This window comes from Callithrix jacchus, chromosome X, assembly GCF_049354715.1.
Source record: "Callithrix jacchus isolate 240 chromosome X, calJac240_pri, whole genome shotgun sequence".
NCBI lineage: Eukaryota > Metazoa > Chordata > Mammalia > Primates > Cebidae > Callithrix > Callithrix jacchus.
The window spans coordinates 62,749,600-62,775,298 of NC_133524.1; the positions used below are offsets into that span (position 1 = coordinate 62,749,600).

Here is a 25,699-nt window from a genome sequence, read left to right on the forward strand (position 1 = left end):
CATGGGAGGTGGGGAATGAAACAGAGTTTCCACTTTCCAGAAAGTTGGAGTCAACAACCAACTTCTTTGTTTTTAGGCATTTAGCTTTGTGCCAGGTCCCAGTGGGGGCTAGGTGAACATGAGTGAAGGAATCAGTTGAGTTCCTTGAACTTCTGGTAAAAAAGGACCTATGGCAGTATTAAGGAATGTGATGAGCTGCCATTGCTCATCCAGCAGCTGCCTGCTGCTGAAGCTTTCTGATCAGTTCTGCTCTTCCTTGGGGACAACTGCTCATGGAGACTGTTTGGGCTTTCCGATGAGTGCTGCTGCTCTTTGAACAAATACTTAGCTCAAGGAAATGGTCTTGGCAGGGAACTTTGTTTACCCTAGCATACATCAATGAATCTTGTCAGCAGTGAGAGAAACTGAGGCACATTGAATCGTGGACACTTTTGGGCTAGGAAAGCAGAGGAGGAGGGAATAAGACTACTGGTTCCTGAGTGCAAATGCAAGACCAGCCCATATGCAATCCTGTTAGGCTCATCTATTGTCCTAGGGAATCAACTTCCTTTCTCATCCTTTCGTAATGTCAGAGTGGGAAAGGACCTTGGAAGCCCAGGAGTCCAGTCCTTTCTTGCTACAGAAATGGAAACTCAAGCCCAGAGAGGGGAAGGGAATTACCCAAGGCCACATAGTGGTCACACGATGAGTTAATGGCAGAACTATGAGTAGAAGCCAGGTTTCCTGACCTCTCAAATGTCCTCTCTGTTGTCTCAAACCAGCTTACCATCTGTGTTGCTTTACCTCGCAAAGAATACTCAGACCATGCCCTCACATGGTTGCCAGTGGAGAGGAGAAAAAAAGGACTATGTCGAGCCACTTTCAAACTAAAACTCAGACTTATTTTATTTTACTTTTTTTGGAGATGGGAGTCTTGCACTGCTGCCCAGGCTGGAGTGCAGTGGTCCAATCTTGGCTCACTGCAGTCTCTGCCTCCTGGAAGCGATTCTCCTGCCTCATCTTCCCTAGTAGCTGGGACTATAGGTGTGCGCCATCACCTCTGGCTAATTTTTTTTTCTTTTTTGTATTTTTAGTAGAGATGGGGTTTCACCACATTGAGCAGGCTGGTCTCGAACTGTTGACCTCAAGTGATCTGCAGGCCTTGGCCTCCCAAAGTGCTGGGATTACAGGTGAGAGCCACTGCGCTCAGCCTCACTTATTTTGCTTTTACATGTACAGATACAGGAGAGGGTCTTGATATGTTCCCCAGGCTGGTCTTGAATTCCTGGGCTCAAGTGATCCTCCTGCATGAGCCTCTCAAAGTGTTGAGATTACAGTCATGAGCCACTGCACTCAGCCTAAAACTCAAACTTGACCAGACGACTGCAGCAGTCTAGAATACTGCCATCCTGGGATTCTGTGATCCTGACAAAAAGGAGAAAGGGAGCTGGCAGACAAATGTCAAGGGTATGCATTAGGGAGGTCACATCTAAACTGAGGGAATTAATAGCCAGATTCATCAGAATATCAGAACGTGAATGTACTGGGGGAGGACCTAAAGGATCAGGGCACTGATTTGAGGAAGGTGGAGATTGGGATTTAGAGGAAGCAAAGAGTAGAGAACAGATATGGGGAGAAGGAGGTCAAGTCTGTTGAAATGAGAACTGAGCAAGGATGGGGAGTAAATACGATGGGGAGAGTCCTACATAAGAGAATAGATGAAGTGTTGGAAGAGGTGAGACAGTTTAGCCAAAAGAAGCGTAGTTTCCTGTGGACCTGAGATCTTCAGGCCTTTGAGGAGCTGTTAGGGACAGCAGGGATCTGTGTGGCCTCAGGGAGCAGAGCTGAGATCCAAGCATGGAAGCCATAGAGAAAAGGAGTTCCGACATGCAAGAACTTTTTAAGAGTCAGGGTTGTTTTAAGAAGGAAAAGATAGCTGTGATAGGTAGTGAGCTCCCCATCGGTGGAAAGTTGCAGTCAGGGGTAATCATCTGTCAGGGTGCGGCCCAGGGTCTGGGCCCTGAGTGGGGGTGGGGCTGGAAGGCCGGGACGTGGAAGGCTAGGGGGTGTGAGGGGGGTGGGAGAGGAGCGGGGTGAGTCTGGGTCGGGAGTGGTAGCTCTGCTAGGTCCGCCTGGGCCCAGTCGGGCCCCCCACGTGGCCGCTGTGGCCTGGCTGCGCCGGGCTGGGCCAGGCTGGGCTGGGCGGGGCAAGGCCAGCGGTCGGCGGGGAGGCGGGCGCGAGGGCGGGGAGCGGCGCGGAAGCCCGGCCACATAAAGGAGCGGGCGGTGCGACGGGGGCGGCTCTTTCCTGGGTGGGGTTTGTGAAGTCGTGGCCCGTTAGCAGGAAGCCGAATAGTCGCCCCAACGCTACTGAGGACCCAATCTGAGTCCCCGGCCACCCGAATCCAATCCGTGTGTACTGCGTGCTCAGCACTGCCCGACAGTCCTAGCTAAACTTCGCTAACTCCGCTGCCTTTGCCGCCACCATGCCCAAAACGGTGAGTGCGGGGGTGGGCGCTGTCGACCCCAAGGGCTCCCGCTGAGCCTCATAGCCCTTTGCTGATGGCTGAGGGCTTGGCCAGCCACCGGCCAGCCTGGGACACCGCGCCCTCCGCCATAGCCTAGGGTAGGGAGGGGACCGGAGTGGGAATCCTGGTCTGGTGCGTCCTCAGGGGTTGAGGGGGTGTCTAGGCTGGAAGTTTGGACAGGGCGAGGCCTGCCTCTTTCTCAGGTTCCAGTTCCCTGTGTCTGAGATGCAAGAGTGAGGATGGCTTCGTTGGGGCTTGGGGATTCCCCTTTCCCCTGACGGGCCATGGGCACAGAGGAGAGGATTCTGGTCCAGAAGACAACGCTTCCCCCAACTCAGGAATTGGCACCTTTCAGGGGCAAGGCTGCCAATGTTCAAGAGGGGCCTTGGGAACACAGAAGCAGGGAGGAAGGAGGGAGCCGCTGGGGCGGATCCCACACCCCCACTCACCTTTTCCACAGCCTCACCGGGTGGCTCCAGCTGTTTTCCACTAGGAGGTAAGGAGAGAGATGTGAGGAAATCGTCATCGAGGCTGCACCCGAGAGCACCAACACTTCATTAGGCACCAGACTGAGGAGAGGCCTACCCTATCTCCTGGGAGAGAGGACCGGTTTCTCCCTCCTCTCCACCCGCAAATCCCTGCCTCTCCCATTGCTTAATGCCTCTCTATCTCCTCCTATACCCGCAGGACTATTTTGTGTGGTGTGGGTTCTCTCGTCGGGCCACACCTTTCTAGAGTGGTGGTTGATTTGGGGATGCGTCTCCACCCCAGTGGCTGTTATGAGAGGAACAGAAGCCTTCTGGGAGTGGGGTTAGGGGGGCCGGATGCCCAGGAGGGAGGAGGGAGGAGGGGTGTGCCTGACTAATGAGCTCTGCTTGCTTTTGTGCAAGTCATGCCAAATGGCTGCTGGGGCCATTCCCTTGCTCAGAAAGGCCTGGTGACTACCCTGGCTTGAGTCCCTTAGGCCAAACAGCTTGTTGGGCTGGCCTAGGCAATGCAATGCTCCCAGACATGTCTCCCCAAGACTACTTGAGCCTTGTAGAGGTGAGATAGTGACTAGTAGCCTTGGAAAGGGCTGAAGGCCCCTGGGATGAGAGGAGGCGAGTTGGGGGCCTAGCCTTTTGGGTTTGTGATGAGCTTTGGGTGCCACATTACTATATACCAGCCTCACTGCCAAGTCATTCTTGCCTTTCCAGAACGTTGTCCTTCAGAAACACCAAGTTTTAAAAAAATGTGTGCTTTCACTGTCTATCTCCTTTAGATTACTTGTGGTTTTAGGACATGAGGCTTTTACACACTTTCTTTCCAGCTCCCCTGCCCCCAAGGAGAGAGTAATGGTTTTGGAGACAGGGGAAAATACCCCATTGTCTGTCAAAACAGGATTATAAAGATCCTGTCAGGAGCGGCTTTTTGGGTCTCTCTCTATGGTTGACTCCTGACTCCTCTTAAGGTGTGGGTTTGCCTGAACAGTTGGGTGGATCTCTGGGAATAGACATTGCTCCTGGCCTTTCTTCTGTAGTGGCATATCTCATCCTCAATTCTGCCATATCCCACCTTGAAACACAACTTCATGGGCCTGGAAGTTGCCTCAAACTTGCATAAATCATCTCATCTCATTCAAAGTGGCAAAGAAGACAAGACAGTGTGTTTATTGTTTTCCTGAGAATGGAGAGAGATTGGAGTATAAGCTGTAGTCAGGCCTGGAGTAATGAAGGTGTCTAAATACTGAAGGCATTTTTATGCAGATTAACTGAAACCTGAATTAAATCAGAAGGAGATGGCTGAATTTTGATAGACTGGAAGCATTAGAGAATTTTCTATGCTTCGACTCGAGGAATGGTCAACTTTTAGAAAAAACAACTATATGTCTGTTAAGGCCATAGAATCTTAACCTGAAAGCGACCTTGGAGACTATCTATTTAGTACAACTCTCTTTAAAAACAAATAACAACAACAACAACAAAACTAATGAGGATACCGAGGCCTACAGAAAAAGACCTACCTAAGGGCATATGGTGACTGAGCCAAGATTGGGGTACAGGCTTTCTGATGCTCTTCTGATTGACCCTCTATTCTGACCCAATGATTGAGTTCTTCACATTTGAGTTCTCTTTCTTGCTCCAAGCAAATTGCCCCCTGTTCTCAGAACTTTATGGTCCTCAGATAAAACGAAATGAGTAATTTGAGCAAAGTGGCCAAGGTTGGCATTTGTGTCATCTGGTAAGGTTCAGCAGTGTCACCAGGTGCCTCCTGTTACTTTTCTTATTCCTCATCCCGAAGTCGAGCTGTTCAGGGACGCATCCTAGTTCACTAAATACCACCCAGTAACTTTAATGAAAAAAGGTAAAATATTTCCCTTTCCCTGCTCCCTTTTCATTGATGTGCTTTAAGCTATTTCTAGCATATGACAGATAGAGAAGGGTAGTGGAAAATGAAACTCGTTCATTCATATGAAGCGTGTCTACAGCCCATCTAGGGTCGGTTTCATTTTTATAGTCAATTGTCCCGCCTAGTCAGCCCAACCTCCCCTACATCTGTTAAAACATGCTGGCTGGGTGCAGTGGCTCATGCCTGTAATCCAAACACTTTGGGAAGCTGAGGCTGGTCGATCATGAGGTCAGGAGTTTGAGATCAACCTGACCAATATAGTGAAACCCCATCTCTACTAAAAACACAAAAATTAGCCGGGCATGGTGGCACATGCCTGTAATCCCAGCTACTCAGGAGTCTGAGGCTGGAGAATTGCTTGAACCTGAGAGGCAGAGGTTGCAGTAAGCCAAGATTGCGCCATTGCACCCCAGCCTGGACGACAGAGCGAGACTCCTGTCTCAAAAAAAAAAACAAAAAAACAACTCACTACTCGCCACCGCCCTTGCCTTCTTGCCATTCCTTGGACTCTGCTTCTGGTTGCCAGTTTCCTGAATCTGCTTTAGTAGCCAGAATGGAAAAGCTTATTAATTGCCATGTATATCTTCTGATGATGATGACAGTTATATATATTTAAAAAGGCCTTTCCCCTCACTACCTTCTTTAATTTTTTTTCTTTTAAGATCACAAAGGCTGTAAGGCTCTCTTGGATTTCCTAAAAAAAAAAAAAGAGGGTGTTGTGAATTTTCAAGATGTCCTTGAGTTTCTGGTTTCCTTTTTTGGGATTTATTAAATTTAGCATTGAAAAGGCTCTCCACAACTATAAAGTCCGATTCCTATCATTGTATAGATGATGAAACTGAAGTCCATGTTATGGGGAGACTAACCTAGAGTGATGCAGTATGCCAGTTGCAAAACTAGGACTTGAATCTAGGTCTTAGAGCGTCAGTCTTGGTGAAACACCTCTTTGATCTGCTGGGGTTTTAGCCACAGATAACAGATCAAGGGAAAGGTAATCAACTGTCATTTGATGGGACCATCAATGTGAGCAGACATAGAGCCTAGCTTCTTGAAGTATTTGAAGGTGTCTAGGTCAGCATTCAGCTAAACTTTAACAGGGGCTATGTGGATTGTTTATTCTCCTGCCATTCCTAGCATTGCTTGAGCCACTCGAGTGGCACTAAAGTGGTACTTGGTAAATAGGAGCCAGAACCTCAGTCTTTTAACCCTTGAACCAGCCATGCCTGCAGACTTCAGGGTGGGAAAAAGGATCAGGAATAGAGGTTGTGTGAGAGAGGATTCTGCCATCTTCTCACTTTGATTCTGAAGTTCACTTGGCCCTTTGTGAAAGTGTAGACGATACAGACAGAGCAGGAACCATCTTGGGAATTTCCTTTAGGCTTTACTTTGAATAGCCCTCTGGGTAGGCAGGGGGCTGGTGGGGCAGGAAGGCCTTTGTGGGACCCACACCAACTAATCTAATACTCTCTCGTGTTAGGCTTGGAGAGGGAAAGATTGCTCTTTGAGTCAGTGATAGAAGTAGTATTGACCACTAATCTAACTTTCCATTCTCTAGCTGCCTGCAAACAGTAGCTTGTTTTAGGGTGGTGTTCTTTCTTTCCTCTTACCTCCTCCTCCAATGGAACTGCTTTACTGAATGATGTAGCCGGAAAGGATATTTGGAAGTCATCTAGTCTATTCCCCTGCCTCCAAATCTAATTCTCTCTGGATGAGATAATATGACAGCTACAATTATTCTGAACTCTGTTCTAGTGTTGCATGGCAACAGCCTGTCTTAGGTCCCTTTGTATCTTTCTGAGAGTTTCCCCCACTGGAATTTCTAGACTCACGGTCCCAGAGGGGAGAAGATCTGGCGACCAACACTACCAGAGTTAGGCTTTTCATAACCATAGCTGCTGGAAATTTGGCATTGTTACAGATTGGAAACAGTCTTGTCTCTGATCTTTCAAAGATAGACTTGAATTTATCATGTGCCTCTTTCCTAACTCACAATCTTTTTTTTCCCCTGCCACCTGCTCTATTACTTTGCTTGCAAAGGGGAAAAAACAGGGTCCAAATGTGGTCGTCTTTGGGGTAGTCTATTGGTTCAAGTGAATGGGGTGGTCTTTTCAGGATTTACTGGCTTTCTGTCTGTCCCTCCTCCCATTTCATGCTTTATAGAGCTGAAAAACTTTTCAAGTCTAGGTTCTAATTTGTGGTGTAGAAGTTGTCGCTTTGGAGGGTTAGCTCAGGATTCCATGAATTTGGAAAGTGGGTGCTGGGAAATGGTAAGCAACACTGAACTGAGAATTTTTCTTCTCTTTCCATGTAAGAAGAATATCTCTCCTGTCCTCAGTAAAGTGAGTAAAATGAAGTGGGTCTTTAGGCTAGTCCTTTTATCAGACCTTCTGTCTCTCTAGCTTGTCGTGATGGAGCTGTACCAGTGATGGGTAAACTCTAGGAACCCCTCCAGTACTGATGTTTTTGAGAATCTTGATATTATAGCATTGAGTCTCTTATTTGTATGTTTATTCCTTCAGACATTACTTCTTCAATATTTGCGCACCTTCTATGTGCGAGGCAGTACTGGAAATAAAAATTGAACAGCACTTTTAAAAATGTATCCTCTTGGCCGGGTGCAGTGGCTCATGCCTATAATCCCAGCACTTTGGGAGGCCGAGGCGGGTGGATCACGAGGTCAAGAGATCGAGACCATCCTGGTCAACAAGGTGAAACCCCATCTCTACTAAAAATACAAAAATTAGCTGGGCATGGTGGTGCGTACCTGTAGTCCCAGCTACTCGGGAGGCTGAGGCAAGAGAATTGCTTGAACCCGGGAGGCGGAGGTTGCGGTGAGCCTAGATCGCGCCACTGTACTCCAGCCTGGGTAACGAGCAAAACCCCGACTGAAAAAAAATGTATCCTCTTTTCACATTATACTTCTGGAGTGCTGTTTCTACTTCAGTGCTGAGTTCGGAATGGATTGTTTCTCACATGGAGTTAGTTTGTTTCATTAGTAGATCCAAGAAGAATACTGGCTTGAGTACTCTTAGCCATTTCTTCCTGAGTCTATGGAAGAGAGAGGGCTTGTCTTTCCTTACTGCGGAAAGAAATAAACCAAGTGAGATTATATTATGAAGGCTCTGAGTTGACTGAAAAGCTCTGGACAACACCAGAAGCTTCATAGATTTCCCTGCCATTCTTCCCACATTTTCCAGTGTCTGCCTGCCTGATAGTAGAATAGTCCCTTTTATTTCTGCTGAAAGGCTCGGAAGCTACTAGATTATGTTTTAGATTTTCTTCTAACATGATGAGTGTGGTAGTTAGATATATTGGTAGATATTGAGGCCTTCCTAAGGGCTTCTAAACAAGCCTCCTAAAGTATCTTCTACCAGCGAATTGAGGACTAGCTATTGTGCAGTACAGCATTTCAAAGGCATTTGCACTTAGGGCAACCCAGAGCTTCCCTAGCCTTAAGCTTTCCTTTAGCTGCTGGATGGGCTGAGTTTCTTACAGGAGTGCTTTGAACCACAGAACAACTGAGCTGGCCTTAAACCTTCTGCCTCAGCCTTTATCTTCTTGATGGGGGCACTAAAGTCCAGAAAAGGAAAAGGATTATGAGTGAACTGGTTATAGGGCCACGACTAAAACCCAACTTGCTTGGCCCCAATGTAGGAGAAAGACTTTGAATGGCTACCTTCTAAATGGCACTCACTGCGAGGTGTTCAGTGTCTTCTCCCTTTTTGCTTGTGGTTACTTGACCATGGAGTTATGGTCATGGGAAGAGCAAGTTCTTCTGAATGTGTAGAGCTGACTTCAGGTGCTTCTTTATTTGGAAATGGTTCAGCCTCTGACCTTGTATCAGGAACTCTATGTAGCACTTCCCAGGAAGGTAACTGTTTTGCTTTGGCTTGTGAAGGGTGGTGGAAGGCAGATAGGTAGGCTGAAGGGAGGTAGAGAGAGGACACTAGTCACATTTTTCTGCTTGAAACTAGGTCTTACTGTTCTAATAAACTTTAGGGAGTAGACTAATTTTTTTCTTCATATTCATAGCCAGGGAGGTTAGGCAGCTTGTTCCAGGTCACATAAAGTTGGTAATAGTATTGAAAGGAGGACTTGGATTTCCTAATTCTGAAGTATGTGGTCTTCCACTGGACTTGGCTGCCTTGGAAGAATGACTCTTTCTACCCAGATAGCACAGACTTCCAGAGAATTGGCTCTGTGGGGATTATGTTAACAAGATAGCTACAATGGAGTTCCCCTAAAATGATTTTGCTATAGCAGGTTTTTCTGGGATCTCCAATGACTATCTTCTCTTCCTGCCTACCTCTCACCCCCGTTCCCTGCTTTCTCTTTGCCCTATTTAATTTTGAGCTCTGACCTCTTTGAATTCTGACTCAGTGCTCCAGCTTGACCTGCCTTTTGAGTTAGGAGAACATCATAGCACTTTTTTCCAATTTAGTGACAATATTTGCTGCTGTAGCAAATTGAATGCAGACTGGAATCTCCTGGCTTCAACCCTCACCACTCACTCACCTCTTGGTGCTTATAGGCCAAGTCTGGGGCATGTAGCTAAAAAAAGACCTTCCAAGCCTCCATGGAAAGAAAGCATAGATTAGTGTTGAAAAACAGACTCTGGAACTAGACTGTTTGGACTTAAATCCCAGTTCTGTGACCGATTAGTTATATAGCCTTGGACAAGTTATTTAACTTTTGCACCTCATTTTCCTCAACTGTAAATAATAGTAGCACTTACAGGGTTGTTGTGAGGATTACATGAGGTAATTTACGTAAAGGACTTAGAACTGTGCCTAGAATCTAACAAGTGATACACAAATGTTACAATTATTTATTGAATTACTATATGCCTAACTTTGTGCTAGATCAGATGGATAAGAAAGAAGACAGGAAGTTGAATTCTAACTATTTAATGAGTGGTTACTATGTACTATTTACCATAGGGATAGAAATAAATGAAGGGATGATACAATTGCTGCCTTCAAAGATCTCCTATCTCCTATTTAATTGGGGATTTAGGGCCAACTCACTTAAAAACGGTTTGATTTCTACAGATTTTTGAGGAGAAAGAGTTTGCTGGGACATGAACAGGGCCTTAAAGGGTATGTACACTTGGGAGCAGTGGCTTTTCTAGGTGGGAAAGTGATGTGTTTTTGGTATGTGGGTGTAAACCAGATGGCCCTAGGCTGATGCTCCTTTGAAAGTGAATTTCTCTGAAGTGATGGAAGGCTGAGGTGCTGCTGACTGATTCAAGGGGTCCACAGAGACATAGATATAAGCATAGATGAAACTGCTCTTTCTAGGGTCATTTGGAGCCAACAGTCCTTTCTTAATTGGCAAACAAGAGCCTGTGGGGGAGACTATACCTTTGGTTTTCCAGAATTGGGAAAATTAATTTTTAAAAATGTTACTTTTGTTGACCAAGTAGGTATGTGAGAGGGTCTTTTCTTCATGCTTCCACATGAACTAAACCAAAGAATAGAGCTTGGCGGTAACTCTTTATGTCAGCACCCTAGAAACAGCTTTTAGTTCTCCCAGTGACTTTGCTATAAAATCAGGTATTTGGGAAATGGTGGAGATGGTGGGGAGGATTTCTCAGTGTGTGGTTGTTAGAGATGGAGGAGTGTGATGTTTTCTGGCCAGTGCACAGCTGCAGCATCTGGGTCTTGAATTTGGAGAAAAGGCCTTTTGGGCAACTTTCGAAGCACAGCCCTTTGTCTGTGCCCAATGGCACAGATACTAGATCTGATACTCCTTTCAATGGAGTTGTTGTGGCATAAAGTTAAGTGTTGACATAGCTCCTAGGCCACTGGTATGACAAATGGCTCTGTGCTTGTGTAGTAGAACTGTTTTGCCAGTTATCTTCTGTGACTGGTGACTTCAAAGATTGAACTTTCTTCCCATTCCTTCTACCTTATAGGAATTTGATAAGATACTTTGTGCATCCAGGGGTCAGATCCTAATGAGAGAAGAGTTGAGATGTGACAGTTTGGTGGTACAAAACAAGATACAATCCTGAACATTTTTTTCTTGGGTATATATTTGGGAAGTGACTGGGGCCAAGGCCTAGGAGGGGGAACAAGACGTACCTACCAGGCATGATCAATATTTCCTTCCCTCTCTTTGGTATTGACCTTCCTTAAATCCTGAGAAGGATCAAGTCTTATTTTTCTCAAATCCTGTGTTTAGATAAGGTTCCTGATGTTACTTTCTTGATCCAATCTGCCTTCCTTCCACCCATGATTTCTTTTTTTCTTTCTTCCTTCCTTTTTTCTTTTTTTTTTTTGGAGCCTCTGTTGCCCAGGCTGGAGTGCAGTGGCATGATTTCGGCTCACTGCAACCTCCGTCTCCTGGATTCAAGAGATTCTCCTGCCTCAGCCTCCAGAGTAGTTGGGACTACAGGTATGTGCCACCATGCCCTGCTCATTTTTGTATTTTTTTTAGTTGAGATGAGGTTTCACCATGTTGGCCAGGCTGGTCTTGAACTCCACCCACCTTGGACCCCAAAGTGCTGGGATTAGAGGTGTGAGCCACTGCACCTGGCCAATCCATTTCTTTTTCCAGAATCTCAACCTGGATGTTTGATAAAGTGCAGCAGGAGCCTCTTTTTTATCTGTTGTAATTTTGAACTGAGGTTGACTAATCTATGGTATGGAGTTGAAGGGTGAGGGTCAAGGTACTAGTCAATCTGGGTATCATTAGTTAAGTTGTACAAATCTTTGCTATTTTCAAGGGTTACTCCTCTCCAAACATTCTTGTAGATACTTGTGGGAGACCAACTAATTCCTTTACAAAGAAGAAAAGTCACATAACTTTTTTGCCTTTTATTTTCTTTTTTTCCAGCATGAAAATATCAGCAGTATTAAAAATAGGCAAATGGAGGCCAAACTTGGTGGCTCATGCCTGTAATCCCGGCATTTTGAGAGGCCGAGATGGGTCAATCATTTGGTCAGGAATTCGAGATCAGCCTGGACAATATGGTGAAACCCTGTCTCTACTAAAAATAGTAAAAATAGCTGGGTGTGGTGGCAGGCGCCTGTAAGTCCAGCTACTCAGGAGGCTGAGGCAGGATAATCACTTGAACCCAGGAGGCAGAGGTTACAGTGAGCCGAGATCACGCCGTTGCACTCCAGCCTTGGTGACAAAGCGAGACTCTGTCTCAAAAGTCTCAAAAAAAAAAAAAAAGAAATATGTAAATGGAAAAGAGCAAAACCCCCTCCCAGGTTCGTTATTCCCCTTGGTGCCTGGACCATTGTATGTCTAGCATACGCTTGGTGGGAACATCTGCCATTTGCTTTAGGGTAAAACTACATCTTTCTGCTTCGAGTACTTGAAGAGCTGCTCCAGCAGGGCCTGATGAAAATCTAGCCTAGTTGCCTTTCTGTCTGCCATAGCCTGGGCATTTTCCTAAGGTTGGGAGTTTTCCTCCTGGCCTTAGGCCAGTTGCCAGAGGAAACTGATGACTAAAGGCTTCCTCCCTGCGACGTCAACTTCTGGAACCTTTCCTGATGATTCCTACCAGTGAAGTCTGCCTTATTTGGTGATTTTCTCCCCCCTCAAGTTACTCCCTCTCCTTGCCACCCCACCTCAACTAGTCCCCTGTTCTCCTTTGGTACAGGGAGTGCCTTCTTCAAGTTTATACAATACAACCTGCAAACTTCTTTTCTCCTTGTTTAGAGTACTAATATGGGGGAGGAGTGGGGAATAAGAGAGGAAGATGAGAGAGCTTTGGAATGACTGTGATTTCTCCACCCTGCTTTCTTATCTCCTCTTATCCCCTTGATACTGCCTGGACACTCCTTTCCAGCTTCTTACCTAGGTCTCTTACAGCCTAGGAGTGGTCTCGATTGGCCTAAAGAGGTTCAGAGTGTGGGGGTGGGATGGGGCTAGGGCTTTCAACATTTGAAACTATTTCTTTGGAGCAGGTGAAGCCTTCCAGTTGGTAAATCTAGTTCTTTATGTATGCCTGTGGTATGCCTAGCCTTCTCACTTGGCTTTCCTGGGTGGGCTGAGTCAAGATCCCTCCTCTACCTCCCCTTCCCAGTCCTTAGCTATCTAACTTTAGGTTAGAAGAGCTGAGCTTTTATTTTATTTTTTTCTTTTTGTTTTCTTGAGCTGAGCTTCTGACACTTATAGCTTGGGACACTTGTCTGGGTATCTTTTAAAAAAATGCCTTATAGTAAAAATGGTACAATGGAAAGAAGAGTGAGATATTTGGCTTTAGTCTCTGCTTGTGTGACCTTGGGCAAGTCACTTTTATGAGCCTTAATTTTCTTATCTACAAAATAAAGACATTAACTTTTTCTGACCTTCTGACTATGTGTGCCCAGTCTTTAAGAAGCTAGGAAAGAATTCTTATAAAGCGTGTAACAGAGTGGTGACTTTTTGGAGAAGCTTGCTTCTCCCATTTAGAATGGCATTGAGTGTGTAATTTTCTCCTCCAGCTATCAATATGTAAGCAACTGCCTGTATTTCAGTGAGCTCTGCTCTGGATCTACCTACCACAGAGCTCACTGTGGAGATCCTGGCTTGGAGAGACAACTCTTGTCTGCATGCTTTGGGTGTGGCCTTGGAGTCTAGCCTGCAGACTACAGTTACTGGCTATTTTTGGTCATCTGTGACTCAGGAAGAATAGAAGACCCTTGGATTTGTCATTGTTCCATCAGGGAAAGGGAAGACCAAGCAACAAACCAAAACTGAGCGCATATGAGATTTGACTTCCTTTACTCCCTCCCCCACAACATCCCTCTTTGTAGGGCTATGACATTGCTTTTGAGTGAGTCTTAAATTGCTAAGCTCCCTTTCCCCTTCCTCCATCTGAGTCATTGTTGACTATGTTGCCCTTGGATGGGGATAGCTAGGTGATGTGGGCTTGGGTGGGGCAAAAGGGAGAATTTCTAGTCAGAAAGATTGCTACACACCTAGTATTGGGCTTTCAGCTGATCCTGTATTTTGCAAATATCGTTTCCTTTGGTGTTAGTCCTGGAGATTAAAGGAGAGGGATTTCTGAATTTTCTGTGAGGGCCTACAAGGCTGGCAGGGAATAAGCAAGTTTCTGGGAATGGTGTATCCTTGACTGGATCTGTTTTGACCCATCCTCTACTGCTTCCTCCTTTTCTTCCTTCTCACTGACATTTTATCCAGTGCTTGCTTGTGAAACAAGGATCCCACACTGGATCTCAGCCACCTAAGAGAGGGCCATGATCATAAACCTTACCTTCTCTGAGCCCCCTGGAGGAAGGGCAAGAAGTCATGGCATCTGTTTTCTTTCCTTTAGAAACAAATTTCTTGAGCATCCTTGGGCAGTTTAACCAGATAACCCTTAGTTGGGTAGTGCTGGGCAGTGCTGTTAGGGGGAAGATTCTTCTCCTGTGTTGAGCTGGAATGGCCTTTGGGCTATGCAGGAGCTTGCTGCTGTAAACAGCTGCCTTGCTGAAAGCTTCTTATTCTTCCTAGGTGCCTCACATGGGTTGTTAGTAATGCTAGTTGCAGGTGGCAGATCCAAATGACTTTTGGTTCGGGAAGGTAGGCAAGCAGGTGGAGGAAGAAGGAATGTGGAGTCGAATGGAACAAGAGTGGTTTTTTTATTTTCATATTTCCCCTTTTTGTAAAACTCAGCATGGTATATGACAAGGTTTAGAGAGAGAGAATTTGTGTATAAATTCATTTTAACATGGCAATAACTATTTGTATTTCTTGTCACATCTCACATATGTACTTTGATGGTGCAATCATAGTATACATAAAAAAGTTACACTTCTGTAGGGCGCAGTGGCTCACGCCTGTAATCCCAGCACTTTGGGAGGTGGAGGTGGGCGGATCACAAGGTCAAGAGATCGAGACCAGCCTGGCTAACCTGCTGAAACCCCATCTGTACTAAAAATACAAAAATTAGCTGGGAGTGGTGGCATGCGCCTGTGGTCCCAGATATTTGGGAGGCTGAGGCAGAAGAATCCCTTGAACCCAGGAGGCGGAGGTTGCAGTGAGCCAGGATTGCGCCACTGCACTCCAGCCTGGCGACAGAACAAGATTCTGTCTCAAAAAAAAAGAAAAAGTTATACTTCTTCCCCCCACTTAACACGTCACTAAAAACTTAGATAAATACTATTTAATTTTAAGAAATGAACATTCTAATGGCCTTGTAAAATTTCATTCAATGGCTATGCCATAATTTAAAACCATTCTCCTTTTGGGACAGCATTTAGATTACTCCCAGCATTTGCTAGTATATATGACATTGCCATGATGTGAAAAGAGAAAATCGAAACCTCTCAGCATGGCATATACAGTGGGCCCTTTGGTATGTCGCCCCATCCTAGCTTCCTCTCCCGTCTCAGCTCCCATTTATTCTCACATGTATGCTATATGGTAGCTTTGTGGGATCAAGGTTTCCCAAGTAAGCTGGCAAGTCTTTTTTTTTTCTCTTTTTTTAAAACATCTTTCTCAGGTTGAATTTTTGTTTTGTTTTGTTTTGTTCTTTTTGAGACAGTCTCACTCTTTTGCCCAGGCTGGAGTCCAGTGGCCCAATCTTGGCTCACTGCAACCTCCGCCTCCTGGGTTTGAGCGATTCTTGTGTCTTGGCCTCCTGAGTATCTGGGATTATAGCCATATGTCACCACACCTGGCTAACTTTTGTATCTTTTTGGTATAGACAGGGTTTCACCATGTTGGCTAGGTTGGTCTTGAACTCCGGGCCTAAAGTGATCCGCCTGCCTCAGCCTCCCAAAGTGCTGGGATTACAGGCATGAGCCATCGTGCCTGGCCATGAATTTTTTTTAACTGTAGAAAGAAATGCCATACCTCTTCTTTCTACTTTAGCCTATGTTCTTTCCTTCAGCTTGAAATTTCAGGTGCCTCTTCTTCATCTTCCCCCTACTCCATGTCACTTCCATTGGAAACTTACTTTATTACTTCCAGGTAGTATCAGTTTTACTATCTTCTGTGTGCCCATTGTACTTTGTAAGAACTTCTGTTATGTTATTTACCATGTGAAATTGCAGCCATCTGGACTCCTAGGCTTATTCCTTCATTAAACTCATGCATTTGGAAGCTTATAGCTCTTCCTGCCTCAAGAAGGAGCCAGGTGGAGGTGGTTAGGAATGGACAAACCTTTGAGGAGCATTTGGTCAGTAATATATATGTTGAGGGAGAAGTAGTAGCAATGAATACAAGGGATTCAAGGGATCCAACAGTGTTGGATCAGCACCTGGTAGGGCATACTAGGCACCAGTAATAAAGAAAATATGCCTTGGAGAAAGGACAGGTTTATTAGCACCTATAGGGAAGAGAGGCCTGCGGGTAAGTACAGAGAAAGCCTAGCTGGCCTTGAGTCACCAATGCAAACTCTAAAATCATTCCAGACTTTAGTTCCCCATTTGTGGAATGGAAAGAGTAATAGCACCCTACTTCTTAGGGTTATGGTGAGGATTCATTCAGTGCACTCATGCGTCTGCAAGTACTCTGTGATGTGTGAGGCACAAAGGAAGGTAGGCCCAGGACACTCCAGTATTTTCGTTCCAGTTGGCCTCTTAAAGTTCTATCCTATATATGATTCCAGTCAAGCCTCCGAACTCAGAATGCCAGATGCTGCAGTTTCTCTGAGCCTCCTATAAGTGCCCCTACAGCCTGGTTTTTTGAAGTAGTAGGTATGCAGGGAAATACCATCTCCCCATTTATTTGAGCAGCATGACTCCAACTGGCCCTAGCACAGCCCTACTCATGAATGACCACAGTGCCTGGGGAGGGAGGTACCACCTTCACCTTAGCTCTTTAGTATCAAATAAGTGGTATAAAGGGTTTCCTAACATCCCTTTAGCTGTAGGTAGAAGTATAGGAGCTGCAGTGAAACTGAGCACCTTTCAGGTCTTCTAGTCCAAAGCCTGCTATGCACTGTGGGAAGGACGGATCTTCATGTCTGTCCCTAATTGTATACTCTTCAGAGGCTTGCCCATCTTATCTGTCTTAGGAAGACAGCTCATGAGGAACCATCTAAGCAAAATTCAAGGTCTTTGAGTGGATAATCTCAATTAACTGCTTTTTGTTTTCACGGCATACTACCCATGGCTTCTGTTGTTGTTGTTGTGACCCATGGCTTCCTGTTGCTGCTGCCTTAGCCATTTGCATACCCCCAGTCCACCCAAGGATTTTATGTTTCGTAAGGAAGCAAATGACCTGAGCCAGTGAAAGATCTATTGGTCAACTTTAAATCAACATGAAGAAGGGACTTACTCAAGATCACATAGTGAGGCAGAAGCAGAAACTGGTATCGAAGGCAAGACTCTCAGGAGTGTGTTCTTTTCATTATATCAGTCTAGCCCACTAGAGTAAGCTTTATGAGAACAGAGACAGTTTCCCACCATCCACTGTATCCCCAGTACCTAACACAAGGTGGGCATAGAGTAGATTCTCAACAAATATTTATTGAATAGATATGTTAATGGCTACTATTTTCATGTTGGAACTGTCTTCTTTAGACTCCTTTAGCTAGATCTCCTGGACAGCCAAACAACAATTCCATTGGTCCACTGGAAAATACCTAATGTGGACCCAAGTGAGTCCTGGCAGAATGGAGCAGGGTAGTACCAGGGAATGGGAAGGCATTGCCTCTCTTGTGCACCTTGGAGAAACTGTTTATCTGTGAGTGGCCAGCTTGTTCATAGCCATTTCTGCTCCCTTTTCCCACATCTTCACATAATACAGTAGTGTTCATGTCGAGTGGGAATATTCAAATCAAAGCTTTTTGTGAATTCTAACAGGCAGCCATGCAAGCGTTTCTGTCCACCTTTGTGAAGTAGCCCAAAGTTTCGCTGTAGAGGACATATTTGAGACATCAATCAGTTTTTTTTATTTTTGTGTGTGTGTGTGCTGCTCCTTATGGCATGGCCAGCAGGCAGGGCTGCATTGTATAATTTAATCCTGAGAGGTTTGTGCACCTGAGGTTTAGGGGTTGGGTTGGCCCCTGTACTGAGGCATAGGAAAAGACAAGCATAGATCAGGGAGGATAGCAAGGAAGTCATGGAGATCATAATGTTGGGGCACCTGTTAGCTATCCACTCTTGCTATTTCTACTGTTGCCACCACCACCACCACCACTCAGGCTGCTTTAGATGCCAGAGCTACGTATCTTTGCAGATTTGGTATGTTCTGGCCAAGGTAGGCTAATTTTGTAGGCAGTAGGAGATATTTTCCTCCCATCAACTCCAGAGAGAGGGGTAAGGCCAGCATTTGAGAGGTGTAGGTTTATGCTTACTAGGTAAGGTTGGCTGTCCTAAAATAGAGAGAGTTTCTGAAGGTCATGTAGTCTTTAAAGGACTTTATCCATCTTTCTTTTTAGTACTGAGCTAGACACCACATAAGGAAAGTTAACAAACACACTCTCTGCTGTGTGGTAGGACAGATTTAAATAAAGACAGGCTTTGTTTTACAATTTTGGATTAATTTTTTATTATGAAACTAATACATATTTGTTGTAAGAAATGAAAGAGCATTGAAAAATATAAAGCCTCCTGTCTTCTGCCCCTGACTGTATTCTCCAGAGACAACCATTAACCAGTTAGTTATGTGAACATAGACTCTTTTTTCTTTTTTAAATTTTTTGAGATAGGGTCTTACTCTGTTGCCCAGGCTGGAGTGCAGTGGTGCAGTCTTGGCTCACTGAAGCCTCCACCCTCTGGGTTTAAGTGAGTCTCATGCCTCAGCCTCCCAAGTAGCGGGGATTACAGGTGCCTACCACCACGTCTGGCTATTTTTTTCTATTTTTAGTGGAGTTGTGGTCTCGCCATCTTGACCAGCCTGCTCTTGAACTCATGACCTCAGGTGATCACCTGTCCTGGCCTCCCAAAGTGCTGAGATTACAGGCATGAGTCACTGCTCCCAATCCATAGACTCTTTTTTCATGCATTTGTACATATATGCCTTTAAACGCACAGATAGTACAAATCCATATTGTTCTACTTTTTAAACTTAGTGCTGGCCATATTTTAATGTCAAATTTGATTTTAAAGTCTACAGGGGCTCATTAATAAAAAGTAGGTAGAACACTTTTAAACATTATTATTTTGTTTTTGAGACAGAGGTTCACTCTTTTTGCCCAGGCTGGAGTGCAGTGGCACCATCTCGGTTCACTGCAACCTACACCTTCCAGGTGCAGACACTTCTCCTGCCTCAGCCTCCTGAGTAACTTGGATTACAGGCACGCACCACCATGCCCGGCTAATTTTGTATTTTTAGTAGCCATGGGGTTTCACCATGTTGGCCAGGCTGGTCTTGAACTCCTAACCTCCAGTAATCCACTGGCCTTGGCCTCCCAAAGTGCTGAGATTATAGATGTGAGCCACTGCACTCACCCTCCCTGCAAATTTTTTTTTATAGAGACAGGATCTCACTCTGTCACCCAGGCTGAAGTACAATGGTGTGATCATAGCACACTGTAACCTCCAACTCCTGGGCCCAAGCAATCCTCCTGTCTCAGCCTCCTGAGTGGCTAAGTCTACAGGTACGTGACCAGTTATTTTATTTTTTTATTTTTTTTTGTACAGACAAGGTCTTGCTTTGTTGCCTTGGCTAGCCTTGAGCTTTTGGGCTCAAGCAATCCTCTCACCTCAGCCTCCCAAAGTGTTGGGATTTCAGGCATGAGCTACCAATGCCTGGATAAATGGGTGGAACAGTTAAAATCTACACAAATAAAGGGGCCATACTCTGCATTAAGTGGAAAATAAAGAGGAAGTAGTTAGGATTTTTCTGTCTGAGAGGGAAGGCTTTTTGAAGAAGATGTGATATGTGGACCCTTCTGTTGGGATGAAAAATGATGGTAGCTGCTCTCCTTTCTGAGCTCAGTAGGCCCCACCTATAGAGATTGCTTTAGATCCTGTGTATAAATGATCTCAGTGGAGTGACTAGCAGTAGGATAAACTTGTTTTCTGCTCTTAGCATGGTCCCCTTCCTGTTCTGTGGTTTTGCCACCTTGGGGTGGTTTGATTCCAGATAATACCTGACTGAGAACCCTGTGCCTCAGAAGACCACTGGCTGTTGGAACTGTCTGAGGTGAAGGAAAGAAACTTTGTGAGTGTACATATGTGTGTGTTTATGGTAGGCACACATGCTTTTCTAATCTTCTCCAAAGAAGAGTAGTGGAGGCTGATCCTGTGGTAGTGGGTTATCAGATGGTAGTTATCAGATGGTTATAAGATGGCAGTGGGTTATCAGAACTTATTAACATTGGTATCACTAAAGTTTTTTTTTCTATTTTCTGAGACAGAATCTTGCTGTGTTGTCCAGGTTGGAGTTTAGTGGCATGATCTTAGCTCACTGCAACCTCCACTTTCCAGGTTGAAGCAATTCTCATGCCTCAGCCTCCCAAGTATAGGCATGCACCACTGTGCCTGGCCAATTTAAATATTTTTAGTAGAGCCAAGGTTTTGCCATGTTGGCCAGGATGGTCTCGAACTCCTGGCCTCAAGCAATCTGCCTTCCTTGACCTCCCAAAGTGTTGGGATTGCAGGCGTGAGCCACCACACCCCAGTCAGTAAAGTTGGTATACAACTTCCCATTGCTAAATTTGACTGGCTTAAAAAAAATCAAAGAAGAGCTGTGGAAGGGCCTGTTAATTATCAGAGAAGCTGGATTAGAATCCGCTTCCCAACAACATACACATCAGAGATTTTGTTCAGGCGGCAGAAAAGTAGAATTTTGCAGAGCACTCAGCTGTAGCTGATCCAGCAGTTGAATAATTGAGGAAGATAGTGATTTGTGAAATACAAATAAACATTATATATTTTGAAAGAAAAATTATAGCCTAGTGGTCACTGGTCCTGGTCTTAAAAGCTTGCTAGCTTGAGGGTATTGATCATGTTGAAGGAGCCAGGCCAGTAGAGGAGAAGCAGAATTACCAGATGTGCTGGCTCTATTCTGCCCACTCATGGCAGGCCCCACCTTTCTCTTGTCTTTTGATTCCCAGACTTCCACAGTGGGTGTGGCAGAGTTCTGCTTGCCCAGCCTTTAATCCTGGAACCTCTGCTACTGACTGGGCTAGGCCTACAGGCCACTTACAGGCATTATATTCCCTTCCCCTTCAGACAAACAGGAAGCTAGCTGCCTGCACACTCTTAGTGATTGACACTTTCCTAAGCTTTGTGGGGCAGGGAGAGCAAAACTTTGAGATCAGGCTCCAAACGGAAAAGGAAATGACATTTTAAATAATTTCCTGGGTTACTTCAGAAGGTGTGGATCCACAGTATCTCCAGGCATTTATTGTAGGCCAGGCTTGTAGGAATATTTGTGTTTCCATAGTTGGTGTTTTGACTTTGGGGGGAAGTCCATTAACCTCCCTGAGCCTCCCCTTCTCACATTGGTAAAGTGGGAATGATAATGTGTTAATCTTAGAATTGGTGGTGGGAAACTTGGATAAGTTAACATTGGAAGGCTCTGAAATTTTAGCTCTGTAGAAAATCAAGTGTACAGGATTCAGGTGCTCAAAGAAGTTTAAATCATGTTTTAATAGTCTCTGTTGACAAAAGTAGTTGAGTATGTCAGTAGATGAAAGACTTTTAGCTCACCATTAAGAAAGGTTAAGATTCTTAAAAGGGCGAGGCTCAGTTATCAGAAAAAGTCCTCTTCTGTGGAACAGCTCGTTTATAGACTGTTTAGGACCAATGAGGCATTGCCACATAATCATCTCTTAACTATCCATAATAAAACTCTTTTCAGCTACCTGTGGACTGCCTATTCTAAATAAGGTGAGCTCAGGGAATACCAGCTCTTCTGATAGTCTAAATAACATATAATTAGTCATGCAAACCTGTCCCAAAAGTTCCCAGGGCGAAGTGGTTAGGTTGCTATTGATGAGTAATCCATAGAGTTTACTCTTATGTTGATGTGGGTAACTGACCTTCACTATAAGGAAAATGGTTAACTTTGCACTCTGGAGCAAGGAAAATGATAGGCTTCTATTTCTCAGGTCATTTGTGATCTCACTGACCATCCCTGCAGCTGTGAAGTCAGAGGCAACACATTTATGAGAATGGGATTGGAAAGGAGGCAATCCTTCAAAGATTGGAGGTTGAGAAGACATGTTGAGTGTGCCCTGCATAGAATTTTATTCCAGGGAGAGTTGAGTAGTTCTCCCTTCACTACACTCTACTGGGATTGTCCTTTGGCAAGAAGAGCCAAACTTAAAGAAAATCGTAAAAGAGCTATTAAGGATCTCTTGGGACAAGTTCTTATGGAACCTCTAGCGGTTTAACAACCCAGAAAAGGAAATTCTAGGGTTAGGAGGCTGGAAAGGAGTTATAAGTTTAGGGGATAGCTGCCCATTTTCCAAATAGTTTTCTGTTTAAAATAGCCAAGTCAGATGCGACTTGAAGGAATCTCTTCACAGGTTGGCTGGCATTGCCCTGTAATACTCTTACAGTGTCCAGCTAATGATAATTCTCTACATGTGTAATAAGTTTCATAGTTGTAAAACTCTTACTATTACTATGTCATTTGGTATTCATCAACTCTCTTCAGTTGGCAGGTTAGGAATTATTATTACTATTTTTTAATTTTTAAAAATACAGACACGATTTCACTGTGTTGACCAGGCTAGTCTCAAGCTCCTGGGCTCAAGTGATCAGCCCACTTAAGCCTCCCAAAGTGTTGGAATTACAGGTGTGAGCCACCACACCCAGCCAGGAATTATTATCTTTACTTTTACATAAGGGAGAACCGAGGCTCAGAGACTTTAAGTGACTGCAAAAATTACTCAGCTAATGAGTAATGGAGACAAGGCTTGATTGGGAGACAGAAGACTTTGGTTTTCGACTATGCATGGAGTGGAGTGTGGGAAGGGAAGGCAGTGTTGTTTCATAAAGGCCTGGACTTAAGCTCTGGTCATGGTTAAGTCAGAGTTCTGAATCTAGAAAGGAAGTTTCAGCTTTAAACATTTGGCCCTTCCCCCATTCCAATGGCTGCCCAACCTCTCTTCAGTTTCTCTTCTAAAAGATCCTAAGTCAATACTAATGTTTAGAGATAATTCTAGCACTTGGGGGCTGTGTGGGGATGGCCACCTGTTATGTTTGTGTTCTGCCTGCTTGGGGCCTAGCCTGACTCAGATTTTGCAACTGGCTTCCTGTGTAACCCATTCTTGGTAGTGTCAGACCACTGCCTTCAAAGCTAGTTGTGCTTTCCACCTGGTTGAGCCAATAACTTACTTTTGCCATGCTCCTGGACATATAGGAGTTGCTTGTTAGTATGGGAGAATTGTTTGGGGGCTGCTTAGACCTAGCTAATGTAGAGACTTGTTTGTACCTTGGTAGGACCAAGAGCATCGATCCAACTTTTTGTTGAGAGGAGGAGGTATTAGAGAATCATGGAAAGGGCACTTTTTTTTTGAGACAGAGTTTCGCTCTTGTTACCCAGGCTGGAGTGCAGTGGCGCGATCTCGGCTCACTGCAACCTCCGCCTCCTGGGTTCAGGCAGTTCTCCTGCCTCAGCCTCCTGAGTAGCTGGGATTACAGGCATGCGCCACCATGCCCAGCTAATTTTTTTTTTTTTTTTTTGTATTTTTAGTAGAGACGGGGTTTCACCATGTTGACCAGGATGGTCTCAATCTCTCGTGATCCACCTGCCTCGGCCTCCCAAAGTGCTGGGATTACAGGCTTGAGCCACCACGCCCGGCCGGAAAGGGCATGTTTTTTAGTTGAAGAGCTGTTGTTTATTCTGGGCCCTGCTGTTAGCTTTCCAGAGCAATCTTGACCAAGATCTTGCTCCTTTTTGGGCCTTAGCCTGTTCCACAAGAGGTTGGTCTGGCTAATCTCTGAGGGCTATTTCCTGCTCTGAAACTCTGATTGATTCAGAAATGTTACACTCCACTAGCAAAGGAGACTGGTCTGTCCCACCATGGGTACAGGCATGGTGGCACACATCTCAGAAATGGTTTTGTTCCATGGGGAACTGAGCCAAATGGACAACTTTACTAGCTCTGAAAGGTTAGAAGTGGTCAGCTATGTCCGAATTTTGTAAGGCAGCATAACTGGGTGGAGGGGTGGGCAGGCAAAGGTGGCAGGCATCAGAGGACAGATGAAGAGGTTCTTAGTTTCTTTGACTTGGGTTAGTATATGTTCTTTTAGTTCTGAGAAGTTTGTTATTATCCACCTTCTGAAGCCTGTTTCTGTCAATTCATCAGATTCATTCTCCATCCGTCTTTGATCCCTAGCTGGTGAGGAGTCTTTGATCCCCTTGGAGGAGGAGGGTGCTCTGGTTTTTGGTGTTTTCTTCCTTTTCACGCTGGTTTCTTCCCATCTTAATGGCTTTATCTACCTGTGGTCTTTGTAGTTGGTGACTTTTGGATGGGGGTCTCTGAGTGGACGTCCTTTTTGTTGATGTTGAAACTATTTCTTTCTGCTTCTTAGTTTTCCTTCTAACAGGCCCCTCTGCTGCCGGACTGCTGGCAGTCCACTCTAGACCCCACTCTCCTGGGGATCACCCACGGGGGCTGCAGAACAGTATGGGTTGCCGCCGGTTTCTTCCTCTGCTATCCTTGTCCCAGAAGGGTACCCACCCAATGTCGGCCTGAGCTCCCCTTTATGATATGTCTCTTTAGGTATAGGGGGTTGGGGAGTTGCTTGAGGAGACAGTCTGTCCCTTATAGGAGCTCAAGTGCTATGCTGGGAGCTCTGTTGTTCCATGCAGAGCTACTGGGCAGGTACATTTAAGTCTGCTGCAGCTGAACTCATAACCGCCTCTTTTCCCAAGTCCTCTGTCCTAGGAAGGTTGGCTTTATTTATAATTTCCTGTCATGCTGCTGCCTTTTTTCATAGATGCTCTGCCCCGCATGGGGTAGTCTAGTGAAACAGTCTGTTAGTAGAGGTATTGCCGAGCTGCTGCAGGCTCTGCCCAGCTGCTGTGTGAACTGCCTTGGTAGTGGTGGTCACCCTTCCCTCCACTGAGCTGGACCATTCTGGGTCCCGGTGCACTTGCTGGGAACTGTCAATCCAGAGCGTTTCAGATTGCCTGTTTCGTGGAGATGTACCTGCCGAGCCAGGTCACCTGTCTCCCTGTCTCTGCCCCCTCCCTTTCAGTCGAATGGGTGGCTCTGTCTCCCAGACGTTCCAGGCAACAGTCGAAACAGCCACCCAGACTTGTGTGAGTTTCTGTGTGCCGTCCCAGCACCGGCTGAAACCACTGGGCTGAAAACTCATGGCACTTTTCGGTCCGGGAATCTCCTGGTCTGTGGGCAGTGACAACTTGTTTGGAAATGTGGTGGGCACCCACCCTCTATGCTGTTCTCACTGAGAACTGCACTCCGGAGCTGTTCCTATTCGGCCATCTTGGATCCTCCTCCTTATTTTTTTTTCTTGTGGACTTGAAGCAAGCTTTGGTAAAAGGGGGAAATTTGAACTCATAACCCTAGGAGACCAGAATGAAGCTGAATGTTGACTGTTAGAGCTGCCCTTCCTATAGTAGGGGGATGAGTTTTGCATGGAGTCATCTAGGCTCCTTGCCTTCTGATCCACCTTGGCCAGGGTGTGCCTGGGGAAGTCTCGCTTGCCTGTGGAATTGATCTTGACCAGTTTATAGGAGCATGTGTAGACTCTGATTAATTGTTCTGGGTTAAGGCTTTAGGAATCATTATTTTCTAAGCACTCCCACAGGGAATTCTAACATTGGGCAAAATTGCTTACTGCATCTCTAATAGAAACCTCTCCTTGCTACATGTGACAAAACTGAACCAGAGAAAGGGGAGGCCTGTGCTTATGCTAATATGGCATGGATACAGATTCTCTGAGCTCTGAGCTAATGCTTTGTCCCGGTTCTTTGAACTCTTCTAA

The 25,699-nt window shown here is 45.3% G+C and overlaps 1 protein-coding gene and 1 long non-coding RNA gene across 3 annotated transcripts in view; one reads left to right on the top strand and one right to left on the bottom strand.

Moving 5' to 3' along the window:
• Nucleotides 1-1,269: 1,269 nt before the first annotated feature.
• Nucleotides 1,270-3,308, bottom strand: LOC118150596 (uncharacterized). The gene is made up of 3 exons (XR_004738717.3): nucleotides 3,235-3,308; nucleotides 2,957-2,996; nucleotides 1,270-1,404 (listed from the first exon to the last, which is right to left on the bottom strand). It is a non-coding gene; the product is annotated as an uncharacterized LOC118150596 (long non-coding RNA).
• The window catches only part of MSN (moesin), a 70,620-nt gene continuing 47,199 nt past the window's right edge, over nucleotides 2,279-25,699 (top strand). Inside the window, exons 1-2 of one of the 2 annotated variants that reach the window (XM_035288976.3) lie at nucleotides 2,279-2,477; nucleotides 2,968-3,003. Coding sequence is in view for 1 of the 2 variants with exons in the window: in XM_035288975.3 (XP_035144866.1) it covers nucleotides 2,466-2,477 (12 nt within the window). In the remaining variant the exon portion in view is untranslated. The remainder of the gene's footprint in view (nucleotides 2,478-2,967; nucleotides 3,004-25,699) is intronic. The other variant, XM_035288975.3, reaches the window with a different exon arrangement.